The sequence below is a fragment of the Narcine bancroftii genome, chromosome 4, assembly GCF_036971445.1.
Source record: "Narcine bancroftii isolate sNarBan1 chromosome 4, sNarBan1.hap1, whole genome shotgun sequence".
Taxonomy (NCBI): Eukaryota; Metazoa; Chordata; class Chondrichthyes; order Torpediniformes; family Narcinidae; genus Narcine; species Narcine bancroftii.
Window position 1 is genome coordinate 79,022,119 of NC_091472.1, and position 14,867 is coordinate 79,036,985.

The 14,867-nt window shown below is 40.2% G+C and overlaps 1 protein-coding gene across 3 annotated transcripts in view; it reads right to left on the reverse strand.

Annotated features, from left to right (window-relative positions):
- Positions 1–1,841: 1,841 nt before the first annotated feature.
- The window catches only part of LOC138760734 (sprouty-related, EVH1 domain-containing protein 2-like), a 119,730-nt gene continuing 106,704 nt past the window's right edge, over positions 1,842–14,867 (reverse strand). For all 3 annotated transcript variants that reach the window (XM_069931752.1, XM_069931754.1, XM_069931755.1), the window contains exons 5-6: positions 10,791–10,940; positions 1,842–5,432 (exon numbers count right to left, since the gene is read on the reverse strand). In XM_069931752.1, coding sequence (XP_069787853.1) covers positions 4,773–5,432; positions 10,791–10,940 — 810 coding nt within the window. In that variant the 3' untranslated portion in view covers positions 1,842–4,772. The remainder of the gene's footprint in view (positions 5,433–10,790; positions 10,941–14,867) is intronic.

Genomic DNA, 14,867 nt, shown 5'->3' on the forward strand with positions numbered 1-14,867 from the left:
TAAGCCACCCCTTTGAGGACAGTCAGACACATGGAGCCAGGACTGTACTGAGACCTGGTGTGTACAAGTTTAAGCTAATTAAAACCTGTTGTACAGTCTGTGGACTTTGCTTCAGAATTATTCGCACAGTAGCGCTCACAGACACAAGAGCTTCCAACAAGGTAGAATCCTTGGTGACAACATGAATTTGGGACAGGTACTCATTTCCATTTTTAGAACTGAATTCCTCACATTAGAAATTTAGAGCTGTCCCCTCTTTTAACATTACTCATCTTGCAGAGGCTCAGCAGTCGTTGCACCTCCACAAGGCCATGAGCAACCTCAGGTGGGTGCTGACACCCAGGCTACTGTCTCAGTTTAAATTTTTGCATCTGCAACAGACTCCCCATAGTGAAAGAGCTTACCAAAACAGCCACCTAACTATTGAGCAGCCTTTGAAAACTGGAGACTGTGCGTTGGGAACATTTTGGTTAAAGGTTCTCTAATTGCTATGGATAGTGCGTCAAATGCTGGAAGCAGGAGAAACAAGAGGAGTTCTAGAACAAGTTGTAGTGTTTCAAGTCTGAAAAGGCCAGACTTGAAGTAGAACGAGAATGGCTTAAGGATAAATACATTTTGGTTAAAGGTTCTCTAATTGCTATGGAAATGAGTTTATAATTTGCCAATAATGTGGCACATCTAGAGTTTTGTGCTGGCTGTTCAAAAATAAATCAACTTGCATCTCTATCTGCGACTGCATAATTACCGTACATACTCATGTAATAGTCGATACCATGTAAAAGTTGACCCACCCCCCCATTTTTGGCCCCAGCTGCCCGTCCTCCGGTGGCCCTAGAACCCCGACTGCACTGACCACCCAACCATCTGAGCGCCTGACACCCTGAATGTGGACTTACCACCTGGTCCCGGCCCCCCAACCACCCATCCAAACTCCCAATGACCTGAAATGCTGACTGCCCATCTGAACGCTTGACACTTTGGATGACGTAGGTACTTATCACAGTCAAAAGTTGTATGCGTTTAACAGTTGACCCTCTAAATTTTACCCTAAAAATTGGTGCACAAAATTTGATTATTTCACAAGTATATACAGTATTTGAAAAGCAACAGAAGCACAAGATAAATGATCCTATTCCTGTATCCAATTTGATTTTGTGAAATTTAAAAATCCAACTCACTATACACATTTGTACTAAAATATTTACAACTTGGTTAAAATATTTCAATTCACTGAACATAACTAGTGTCATTGCCTGTACAAAGACATGCTCAGAGTACATACCACAAATATTGCAACATTTGAAAATAAAGCTAAGATAAGAAGAAAGGTTATTCCAGGTGTGTTAACAATCGTATTCATTCACAAAATGGATGATCTGCTTCATCTTGTGAACTGGTTGCATTCAACAAATGGGGTGAGGTAAATCTGCAAGCAAAACACACCTGTACACTTCTCAAGAATACATCATGACCACCTTTTCTTATGGGAAACAAGAGTTCATCCTTTTTGGGGAGACAGTCGAGATTTGCTAAGGTTTTTGGGGCAGTTAATGGGATGGCATTGAATCTTTTGAGAATGATGGGTGGAGCAGTGAACATTTTGGAGTAATGAGTAGTTGGAAAGTAGACAATATTAGTCACATCCATGTTAATTTACATAGACCACTTCCTACGATGGAGATACCCAGAGTAATCCACAAATTTACCATGGTTTAATGTCTTCTATAAATTCATTGCTTTGTTAACAAAGTGGAAAAGAGCAAGGGATTCTATTTGTGACCACACAAAATCACACTATTTTAAGATTTACTACTGAATAACTTTTTCAACTCACCATCCACAAAATTTTGAACATCAATGTTCCTTTCATTTTATTGCCATCTGATCTGCCAAGGTACATATTTAAGATATGACATAAATGTAGAAGAATTATGTACTGGTCAGGTCATTATTTTGTAGTTTTGATACGATGTATTCATATTTACACAGTACATTGAAAAAGCAAGGGCTACATCATGATCATACATTAGAAACAATAAAAAAAATAGAACTAAAATGTACATCATACACGATATTTTTTTTACACAGAGGTAAAAATGCTTATTGTAAAAAAAAAACTAATAATCAATACAACAGGGTTTTTAGTATACAAGATAGTGGAGGCACTTTCTTTTAATCCTTTAAGGTGTGCATTGGCTGAAGACTGCACAAACAACAGCTTTTGGTTAACTTTCTTACCACAGATACAAAAATAAATTTGATTTGCTTTTTCACCCCCCACCCTGTGCCCCCCTCCCACCCCAGACAATTGTCTTTTGTATTGCAAAGCTGATTGGGAGGAATATCACCACTGCTCTACATCAGTGAGGGTGACAGATGAGAACTATATTAAAAAAATCTCTAGCTCAGCTCCATTACCCTAGACTGCATACCTGAATTTACAAATTTACAGTGTGTATGCGTGGGAAGAACTGCCAATAATAGAAAAAAAATAAACTGAACTGGCTAGATGGACCCAGATCGCATGCCCATGTCAGATTTAGAGGCACCTTATCCACTTTATATCCTTGGGCTTCTGGATTACTGCAATGTCTCCGGAAAAATTAGTGTTGATTTAAGCCCATTTGTATGTTCATTCCAATGTAGTTAAGACCCCATGGTGATTTTAATAAAAATGAAATCACAATTTGCAAATTGTGTGTGCATGAAATGGCAGGGTAATAATCCCTTTGTATCCATTCTCTTGGTTATGGGATTTAGAGCCACCACTGAAATGCTTTTCTCACTGGTGTTGGCAGATTAATGCCCATTTGATTTTGTCAATTTCACTTGTGAAAGCATACTGAAATTAATCAGGTCTGTCGTTATCCAAAGAAACTTAAAAATAAAATAGCAAGATGTGCTGCAAGTGTATAAGAAGTGTTCAATGATCAAGAATGCAGACGCCGCGACAGAATGCAATGAGTAATGCACTTACACAGCACCTTTTTTTCTGCTCGATCCATGTGCAGCCCTCATTTTTTTGGCATGTAAGTTTTAAGTCATGTGTAAATTGCACAATAGAGGAAGGGGGGAGTTTCCATGACTGGTAATTAACCGTGAACAGGATGGTAAGTTCCAACGGACCTGTTTGCTAGCTGCCTCAAAATAAAATGGACTAGATTGTACCATGCTGCTGAGCTAAAACTGTTGCTTCTCAAATAAATAAAAATGGCTAGTCCCAGTGTTATAAAAATATTCTTTCAAAGCATAAGCTTTCTACTTGAGGGTTTATGCACTACCCTTAATGACCTGAGCAATTAAGATTTTGAAGGAAGTTATCTCTCTCTCTCACACCACCCCCCACCCCCCCCCCACCCCCACCCCGCCATCCACCTGGTGAAGTGTACAGTCACAATGACTGAAAGCTTGGAATCGGTAAGGCTTTAATAATCCTTATTTTCTAGGACACTTTGTGCTTTTCAAAAAAAAAGTTAACTTCAATTTACCGCGATCTACCCACTATTTCCTCCCTAAAGCTCTGCGAAACGGACAAACTTTGAATTCCAGTTTCATGCAAAATCCATACAGTACAGTTGGCAAGACCAGGTTTGGTATACATCCAAATCAATGATACAAGTTATAGCAAAGGCTGAGCAGTCTGTGGTAACTGCTCCCTGTGGCTCACTAGAATAAAGACTGTAAAAGGCAGAGGCCAGCAAACGAGGTTAGTGAAATCAGATGGCCAGAGTATTAAGAACTAATAGAATGCAAGGACTTTATACTTCAGTCACCCTGCTAAATGTAGTGAACTAATATTGTGCTCTCTGATTGTACTGGCTGCAAGGCAGTGTAAATAAGAGGCCAAGCAGTCAGGGAGCTTGGTTATATAGTATTATCAGATAAACTTTAGTGTATTGACAATTAAAATGAGAACTCTACTCGAGGAACTCATTAACTAGAAAAGCATTTCTACTGTTTTTCAAAAATCAATATTTTGACAATAACCAAATTTTCATCGATCAATATAGCAAAATGGGGTAAGTGTAACACCTTGAGATTCAATAATTGCTTTAGAGTTCAGAGATTAGTCCAAATCAGGTTCATTGTTATTTTAAGAACAATGCTGAAGAGGGTGATACCTACAATTAGATTTTAGTAAGTGTCAAGAGTATTGAAGAAAAATCAGGTGCAATTAACAAGCAGCATTATTTTGGCTTCATACAGTAATGTCAATACTGTGTTGTGGTACAAGTTTACTCATACACTTTTTTGAAAAAGGTAATATATGATACCTGACTACAGGTCAAGTGTCTCAGTTGCTCAAGCAGGAACCATTCATGCCAGTTTCCTCACTTAATGTTGGCAAGCTAGGACAGGACACCTTGGTACACCATGGTGTAGCCAACCATCATCCACCCATCCTGATTCCACATGACATCTCCAAACCACCACACACACAATTCAACTTTCACCCGCTTTAGATTTAAAAAAAATTATAAACAATTGTGAGGCATTTATATATAGATATATTTATATATCTATATATAAAAACCACACATAAACACACACACACACACACACACACACACAATAGAAAAATCTACTTGTTATCATTAATTCCATTTAACGGTTGAAGAATGAATACAGTCATGCTGCTTCTCCACCCATGGACTTGCAGTTGAGATGAGTTTATTCAGAGAGGTTGGTGACCGTAACTGCATCAAACTGTGATCAGAATGCTCCAGACCAAGATGTGCTTCAATAACTGACATTCGGCAGGCAAGGGCAAGTCATCCAACTGCTTTGTGTTTCCCACCGCAGCACCTGCACATCACCCCACATTTGTAGCACGCTCGGAGGGGAAGGTAACAGCACATACATGGAGCAATGAATGACAAGGCTATCAAAGCCAGCCAACGGAGGCAGAACTTCTCATCATTGGTGTCACAAGAGCAAGGGTCTGAATAATCTCCCTCTGGATCAGACATGCAGTGATACAGCATGCTATCTGCACACCACATACAGCTCGCCCGACGGATGCAGGTTCGAATAGGATCTGGGGCATCTTGGCATTGACCCCTTCTGTTTTCCTCATGGTTAAACATGTCCCTGCAGTATACACATCTCGACCTTTCACCATCGTCTATCCTCCGGCGGAGTTTCGACTTTGACGGCACGGGCTGAGTTTTCACCACTCCACTTTTCAGATCTTTACCCAATCCAAAATTGGGGTTCTCTACATAAGGATAATTGTAATCGTGCTTTGAAGCATCACTTTTGTCGAAATGTACGTAGGAATCCACATCACTGTGGTCACTGTACTTTGGACGCACTGCTGCATACCTGTAGTCCTCATATCTTTCCCTCAACCATGCTTTTTCTCGTGGATTAATGCGGACAATTTCTTCTTCGTCATCTCGGAAACTGACATGGCGTTGCTTCGGCACAGACTAAAATTGAAAAGAAACACATTAGTGCATTCTGCCATAAAGATATGGATGAAAACAAAATAATTCCTCATGATGGCAAGTTGAGATTAAAATATTACTGTGTGGATTATATGTTGGTTCAGAAAGAACTCAACACAACTGTTGTATAGTTACAACTTGTATAACAAGGAGAGGACACTGATTTTCATCTTTTGTAGACATTTTACAAATTTCAAATTGTGATGAAAAGGCCTTCCTGCAGCACTTAAATTAGTTGATCAACAAGCCAAAACTCGCACTTTGCTTGTAATTAATTGAAACTGTTCATCAAGCTGACAAAACTTTGATGCAGGTTTAAGATTGAGAAAGGCACAACTGATGAACTAATCCTTCTTCTCAACACACAATGTTCACATTCTCAGCAACCAATCAGCTCTTTTCATTCTAACATGTTTTTGATGTGGTTCCTAAGCAAACCACATTACAACAAAGTCAATGCAATGGATGGAAAAAGTTCCAACAATGTGCTTCCAATTCAAGTTTATTTATCTCTTAAAGATTGTACAGTAGTTATTAAATTACCATCTATTTCTGCTTACAAGTTGAGTTGTGAAATCTCCAAAAAATCTCTAAAAAATGGGGGTCGACTTATACACCGGATCTACCTTAAAATTCAGCTAAAATCCAATCCAGTCGACCCATGAAAAAACCAATTCGGTGTATAGGTCGACCCATGAAAAACCAACAAAAAACTCAATGCCGACAGATTTTCATTGAGAATTTTTATTGAGAATAGCAGCACAATTTGCACCCTTCAAAATCGCTATCATTGTCTGAAAACAACACATTTAGAACCCTTCAAAATCAATCTCACTATCATCATATGAAGCAAAGATGGCGGCAAACATCCATACTCTCACTGATTAAACAGTCATCATATGGGTCCCAGTCTGTATCTGATGAGGCGGTTTCAGCTTTATTGTCAGTGTCCCACAATAAATCATCTGTCATGCCATCAACTGCATGAGATACTGTACTTTTTAAATTATTTTATCACAGTCTCTACTTTAACTTTGTCAAATGCCTTGAGCATAAAATGGCACAGCATGCATTGTATGCCTTTTGTAAATGACTTTTCTGTACTCGACATTGAGATGATTCAATATAGACATCAAACTACCCAGGATAACTGCCATGTAAGTATTATGTAGAGCTAATCTACTTTTAATGTTCTCAGTTAAGTGGCTACAAAACATATCCCACACCATCAAACTCTTTGTGTAAACCGCCTGGCTACCTGTTCCACACATTGTCTATCCATAGTTTTACACCATTTTCATCCATCCATCCTTTTTCATGAAAATGTATAAAAAAACCTGCAGGGAATTTAATTTTCGGTTTAATTTTGCGTTTGAAGATTACCATCGGTCTTAACTTTGTCCCGTTGGCCATGCACGAATACACCTCAGTAAACCTGGTCCTTTCGTGGCCTGTACTTCTGGTTTGCACAGTTTGAACGCAGTTCCGTTCCACTGTTCTATTGCCTATCATGTCAAAATTCATGGGGATTTCGTCCATGTTTCCAATATTTGCCAAAGCAAACTGGTGTTTCTACTGGTACCGCATAATAAACAGGTGAAAACTTACAACTTTATGATCAAGATCTTTTGGTAGTTTCTGTGCAATTTTGTTTTTTGTCATACCACCAGATTTTTCCTGTTCATGAAACGATTGCACCAGCCAACTGTAGCCTCAAAATCATCACTGAGGTCTGGGTATGACTTGTCCCACTGCAGTGCAAATGTTCTTATTTTATTTCGGGTGACTATATAGTAATCTTGCCTCTGTTCACAAACCCATTCTGCAGTGTGATTTTCCAACTCTGACCAATGAGTGATTCCTTTTCTCAAAGAACATGGCTTTTTTGGTATTTTTCTTAAAGTCTCTTCTTTCTTCCTTCAATCTCTTACCAACTTCTTATCTACATAAAATTTTTCTTGCAGCAGCACAAGTTGTTGGTTTTCTTGGCCATTTCTATCACTTTCAACTTTAAACTTGCTTCGTACTTTCATCACGAGTTGTGTTGTGTCGATGGTCTCTCCATCATAGCAATCACCTCCACCCAACGCCCAGCAGATCAATCCGTGCGATCTTTGGGAGTCGATGTACACTCTGGTGAACGGCCCATCTCAGGCATCACCATCTTTGGGGGTCGACTTAAATGGCAACTCAGACATCAGAAAATTGGGGTAGACATATGCTGGATATATCATAAATCCCTTAAAATGAGGCTGAAAAATGGTATGCCAAGATATACAGTAAGTGTGACCTAATGATATGCAACTGACATTGCAAGGCTCTTGGTTCTCTGCCCTCATTTTACTTAACTGACCTCTCAGTGTCGTGAAGAAAACATGATGATAATGCACCAATACTTTAGAGAAGACATAATCAAGGGGAAAAAATTTCAAACAGGGATTATTCCCTCAAAATCAGAGAGGTTATTAAGTATTCCAGATGTGACTAAAAGGTGCAACTGTTGGGGCTGCGGGCTGCCACAGCAAATGGCCGTTGAACACGGCAATCGGTAGACAGCATCTGGGATGAGACGTCCATTCCCATAGCCCGCAGGAATAGTGGTTGACTCTGCCACTCACAGACAGCAGGGGGTCCAATCCAGGCCCACACATCTGGGACAGCCAATAGCAGCTGGCCCCGCTCAAGCCACACCCCAGTGGTGACGTGGCCGGCTGCCTATAAAAGGCAGAGCTGCAGTCCAATAAAGCCAGTGTCAATTACACTCCCTTGGTGTGCGAGTCTTCTTTCGACCTCGAGCTATAACCATAGCAACCCCGCTACATAACAATCATGCTTCAAAATACCTGCCAACTGCTAACTGGTTGTTAGCTTTGTGCTTTGAAAGCTGTTCATTTGAACACTAAAATATGAATTATATTTGCAATTGGGTAGTCAGCTTTCAAGTTACTTATGCCAAGATAGGACAAGTGCATTTAGTGGAATTCAGAGTAGTTTATATTAACATTTATTTCTAATGTAAGTGATATCTTTAAGGCAACTCTTTGCAAAAACAAATTTATATGACTTTCCAGATGAGACTATTCAAGGTATTGGTGAGGCCAAATTTGGAATACTCTGTGCAGTTCTGGACCCCAAATTATAGGAAGGATATCAATAAGGTAGAGAGGGTGCAGAGAAGATTTACTAAAATGTTGCCTGGATTGCACTATCTAGAAATCAAAGAAAGATAGATTAGTCTGGGTCTTTATTCAGTGGAGTGTATAAGGTTGAGGGGGGATTTGATAGAGGTATTTAAAATTATGAGGGGGATTGATAGAGTAGATGTGAATAGGCTCTTCCCCTTGAGAGTAGGTGAGATTGGAACGAGGGGCAATGAGTTAAGGGTTAGAAGTAACATGAGAAAGAGCTTCTACACTCAGAGAGTGGTGGCTGAGTGGAATGACCTTCTGAAAGAGGTGGTTGCAGAAAGGTCAATTTTGTCATTTAAGAAAAGGCACATGGATGTGAGGTGATTAGAGGGTTATGGGCAGGATGCAGGTAAGTGGGACTAGAGGAGATCACTTAAATCGGTACAGACAAGAGGGGCTGAGATGGCCTGCTTCTGTATTGTTATGGTTATATGGAAAAAAGATTTTGGAAGGCATAATTGTGGGAATCCTTTCAAATCCTTAAAAGCCAAAGTACCCAAAGATATGTCATCCACAGTTGGCATCCTTATTTGGCTTGGCATCCACACGATAATCATGGCTTATTTAAGGCCTTTTCTTTATGAAAGGTGAAGCATTTTGCACTAAAACAATTATACCACCATGTTTTAACTGAAGCCTAATTCATGCCCATATCAGTCATGATCTTAAACCTCCAGTCCCAGATAAAGCGTAATAAGGAATACAGGTACTACAAAAAAGCAGCATTTATCTTCATATCACATTATAACCATGACACACTTTTTCTCTGAAGTGGAGGTTAGAAGAATTGGACCTCAATGTTCAATGTGATCAGCATCGAGAGTGTGGGTCAACTAGAGTGATAATCAGCACTGGGACCAGGAAGTCAGGCAGTTAACACTATTGGGGAGAAATGTAGTCTGATGGATAGAATGAATACATAGAAAATGGCAGAATACAGTGTACTTGAGAGGGAAAAGGCCAGGAGGAAGTGATGGGAGAAATGGTGATACAGTAAGAAATGCATGTGAATGTAATAGGATAGCTAAAAAAATCTCTGCAAGGAAATCTGTGGTGTCTTCATTCATAATTGAATCCACCCAAGAGGAATAGAGCATGTGTGTTCAATCTGCAGGAATGACTGAGCTTTCAGAAGCTTGTGATTTAATTTCTCCATCCAATTCTGACCTGTCCATCTGTGGCCTCCTGCACAGTTATGCTGAGGTCTAATTTAAGCTTGAGAAACAACACATCTTCCATCTGGGCAAGTTGTTGAAAACTTAGAATTCTTCATCTTTAGGTAACTCACATTTTCTGTCTGAGAACTGGCCATTTCTGCAGCAAGTCATCCAGATGTTATATTGGCTCAGTTCATCTCTCTCTATGAGCACAACTCAAAGCATGTGCTTCTCAATCCCACTGCAAGCAACTCATAACACAGGAAGCATCTTAATTATCCTCACTGCCCCATTATCCCCTTGACCTGGCCTCTTCCTACTGCTCTATCAATCTCTGCAACTGAAACAGTTTTTTAAATTTCCCAGTTGAGATGAAGGGCCTTTGACCTGAAACATTAGCTACGTGTCTTCTTCCATAGATGTTATTTGTCGTGCTAACCATTTCCATCATTTACTATTTTTAATTCAGGTTTTCTGCCATTGAAAGAGTATGAACACTAACTACCCTTTTCTGTGGTGTCTCTCATGCTCATTCTCAAATTAAGATAATTAATGTTTTAGACATTTTACAATGGTTTATTTAACACTGCATTTGTAAAATGTTTACTGTGACTATACAGCTTCAATTCAATATGGTACTGAGGCATCAGGGTGGATATTTGTGCTCAAAACCCTGGTGCTGAACTTGAACCCACAACCTTTGGCTCAAGAGGTGAGCTGCAGCTGGAACAAGCCTAGTTATCTATTTTAAAAAATGCAATCTTTATTTGTCACATTGGGGGGAAAAAAATCTGGCATTTTAGGAAGGATTTTCCTCTTCTTCCCCACTGTGGGAGACCCAGAGGTTCTCCTCCACACAAGTTCAAGCATTTTCTTTCTTGCTTATTTTCTAACTATTCCAAACGAAAAAGGGTAGCACTCAGACTGTTGGAGCCCATCCAAAATAACAAACCTGGTAACTCAATGTGCAAAAAAATGGGCAAAGTGAACCTCACCTGCTCCAGGAGGTAGTGGTCAGGGCTGTAATGATCAATTGTGTGTCTCAGAGGACAGAGAGGCCGGTGAGCTTCACTGACTATGGGAGTAAGCACCCTTGCTGGCTGCTCCTTCCTGTTCGATGAGTTTGAAGAACTATCTGTTGCAGCCTTTCAAGGAAAAAAAAGGAGAAATCTCATTAGTAAAAATAAGATCTAAAAGCAAATATCATTCACATCAGCATCAGAGCATATACATAGAAAATTAAATCATGTGTTGAAATGCAATACCTTATTGTTGACTGTTGCCTGTTGTGTTAAAATGTGCACATAGAATCATTTAACCAAAACTGGGTCACAGCTAATTGAAAGTCAGACAAAACACACCAAGGGACAAAGCTGAACTGTACTGTTTGGGTCAGCAGAACTTCCATTTCTGCCAAATGCTCCAATCAGTTCTTCGTGCTTTTTCCTGAAGAACAATCATGTTTTTGCTAATGACCAGGTCAACTGTTTTTTTTGTAATAGAGTGCTTAAGGATGAGCTTCATGTTGCACTTTTCCCAATGTCTTCATTCAAACAGTAGATTCTAGATTGCAAAATAAGGTGGCGTGTGAGTTGGATGAGACTGGATCCACTCTAGATCACTAACAGCTTATTTATCGATGACAGTTTCATCCTCAAATGCTGTGACCTCTCCCTTCCAATTTCCATAAAACCTGCTACCTCCTCATTCACTTTAACAACTCTACCTTTTCTTTCCCTTTCCAGTTCACGGTGCATGTTTATTCATTATTAACATGGAGTATTTCAATACTTTTTGTACATCATGTGGCATGAAAATGCAAACTCAACTGTGATAACTTAAAAGTTTATTTTCTATTACCAGTTATGTTCAGCAACTCAAAATAACCCAGAATAGCTGGGGCATAACATTCCATTGGCCAAAGACCAGTCCGAAAGATAAGGGTTTGATTCCTAGTGATGCAGGGACTCTCTAATATAGTACTGAGGCAATACTCTCATTCAGCGTTTGACTTCTTTCCCCAGACATATATAAAACAGCCCGATCATCCGAGATTTTCTTAAATGACAGAGCAGGCTCAATGGGCCAGATGGCCTACTGCTATTTCCCATGAAGAGAGTTTATTGTCATATACATGCATACTGTTCAAATTCACAGAAATTTTTACTTGCCTCTGCCAAATAAGTGTGCAAGATACTGCAACTACAATAGCTTAAAATTAACGCAATAGACCATGACAGAAAAAGATAATAAATATCAAAAGATAAATAATTATTAATAGTTGCACTTGGCGCTAGAGCAAGAGCCATGAGGTCACGTGGAGGAGGGAGTAGCAGGATATTGACCCCTAGAACTCCCAGACCAGGAGAGTCAAAAACAGTTTTAAAAGAAAGAATAAATGCTAAAAATAATAAGAATAGATAAATAAAGATCCCTACCTGGAAATAATGGGTAACAAAAGCGCCAGCCAGACAAAGGCAGCCGGCAAGGTAGGTGGAATGGTCAGCACCTGATCATCGTGGAGCCCAAGAGTCCAGGCCCGAATGCTAGGAGGTCTCAATGATGGAGGCACGACTCATGGAATGTGGGAAACGATGAGGAGGTTGAAGGCAGTGTCGGGAAGAAAGAGCAGGGAAGACCCAGGATCAAAATGACGTTGGCAAGAGAGGGAGGGGGCACGGAGCCCTCATTATAAGATATTTTAAAGGCCATAGGAAGAATGGCAGAGAGACTGGCCAGAGACTTAAGGAAGAAAACAGGGAACTGTACAACAAAATGGACAGATTGAAAAATGCCCTAATTGGACTGACAGGAAGGGTGTCTGAAGTGGAAGAAAGAACTGGGAACAATGAGAATGGAATAAGTAAGTCACTGTGTGGGAGGCAGAAAGGTGAATGTCTCTGGCAGAGAATTGACACTCTGGAGAACCATAGCCAGAGGAATATCTTAAAAATTGTGGGACTGCCGGAAAGAAAAGAAGGGAGGGATCCCGTAGCGTTTTAAGGCTGGTTGCCAGAGGTCTTGTGAAGGGAGAAACTGGGGGAATCAGTGGAAGTAGTAAGGGCCTATTGGTTCCCCTTCCTGCGCCCGGGCCCCGGTTAAAAACCACGCTCGGTGCTAGTGAAGCTCCTGCGTCACCAGGACCATGAAAACTTTTTAAGTGCAACGGTGGTTGGGGCGAAAGCGAAGGAGGTTGGGGAATGGAGCCGGAATGAAATAAGGTGTTATTCTACCCAGACATAAATGTGGCCCTCTTAAAACAAAGAAAATAATTCGAGCCAATAAAAAGAATAGCCAAGCAGAAAGGTACGAAAATGTCCTTAGATATCTGGCAACTCTAAAAATTGAAATGCCAGGGGGTGAGAGAAAGTTCCTGTCGGAGGCCAAAGAGGCCCGGCAGTTGTTGGTTTGTAAGAAATAGTATACATGTGTATAGTGCCAAATGGGAAATGCCAATGTTTCGTTGTATGTAAGAATATATTGCAAGTAATAGTTACTTGAAACTTATTTATTGAATCATGATATATGTTAAAACATACAATTAATGAATAAAACTTTAAAAAAATGCACAAAATACATACATGATATTTTAAAACTAATCCCCTACCACCCCCCCCACCCCAACAAGTAATAGTTATATAAGAATAACAATAATGAGCTTAATTGTTTGTTGTATAAATACATTGAAGGGAAAATTTGTAAAATGGGAAATGGACTGGGGTGGGGGCTTGAGGGATGAGAGATAGATGGGTACAAAATGCACAGCCTGTGGTGAGGAAGGGGATGATGACAATGCGGAGGGTGAGTCACCAGAGAAGGGGAAGGAGGGAGGATTAAAGGGAATGAGATATAGATGGGGAATATATGTGATTTTGATAGTTTGTTGCCATACATTATATTGTTCCTTCTGTCTTTTTTGTTTCTTATTATTTTTCCTTTCTGGGATTTGTCGTGGATTCGGTGGCCTGGAGTGCCTGGCTGAAGGATGAACGGAACAGTGAAGAGGAAAAGCGCCTTGGCACACTAAGAAAATGAGGGCGAATCTGGCCTTCCTCCAGGAAACACATTTAACAGAGTGGGAACATCAAAAGTTAAAAAGAGCCAGTATAGCCTGCTTGTTTGGTTCTAAGGCAAGAAGTGTGGCAATCTTGATTGGAAAAAGTGCTCAGTTAAATCTGGAAAAGTACTCACAGACAAAGCAAGGAGATTTGTAATGGTGCATTGTCAAATATATTCAGAGTCCTGGACCCTAATTAATGTATATGGCCTTAACAGTACTTTATGTGTTTTATGTGATTGCAATGTCTGGGCCCAAGATGGCAGTGCCTGTGTTCGGCAGCAGCCATGATGTTTTGCAAATTCCAGGAAATCAGTAATAGGGAGAACACCTCCGTTGAGAAGGAAAAGCAGAGTAACGAAGGAAGATAGGAGAGCTGCTCAGAGTCTGAACGATGCATACAGGCAGCAGGCTCTTGGCGACTTATGAGCGAGTAACCCACGCATGCTGCTGGTGACTTGAGATTAAAGGACACACCAGGCCGTGGGCAATTTAAGGCTGGCTCTGAAAACCAGGTATTGGATCCGGGATTTGAGAAGGTGCCGAGGGCAAGAAGGGCTCCCACGGGGCTCTGGACATTGAAGGCTTTCTCATTGTGTCAGAAGTTTTGATCTGGGCTTGGGTTGCTGATGGTTTGAACTGAAATGGAGTCTTGTGCAGCTGCAGAGGCTGCTGGAGGCGAATTCACAGATACTCAGTGACTGACAGAACTCTCTTATGCTTCTCGTCTCTGACTGTAAGGGGCGCCGGGCAATGCTAATGGTGAATCTTTGTCTTCCTGTTTGTAGAATAAAGGCAATTTTGTGTAATATTACATAACAATAAATAGTATTTGATCTGAGAAAGTAGAGGTGTTGATGTGTCCTTATCACTATTACCTTGATGTACTGGCTCATGTAAAACATCCCATGGTATTGTTAAAGCATAACAGGAGAGTTATCCCCGGTGACTAATAGTTAAATTTGGACAGGAACAGGAGCACTTTTAATATTGTGCCTTCTACTATTTTCTCAAT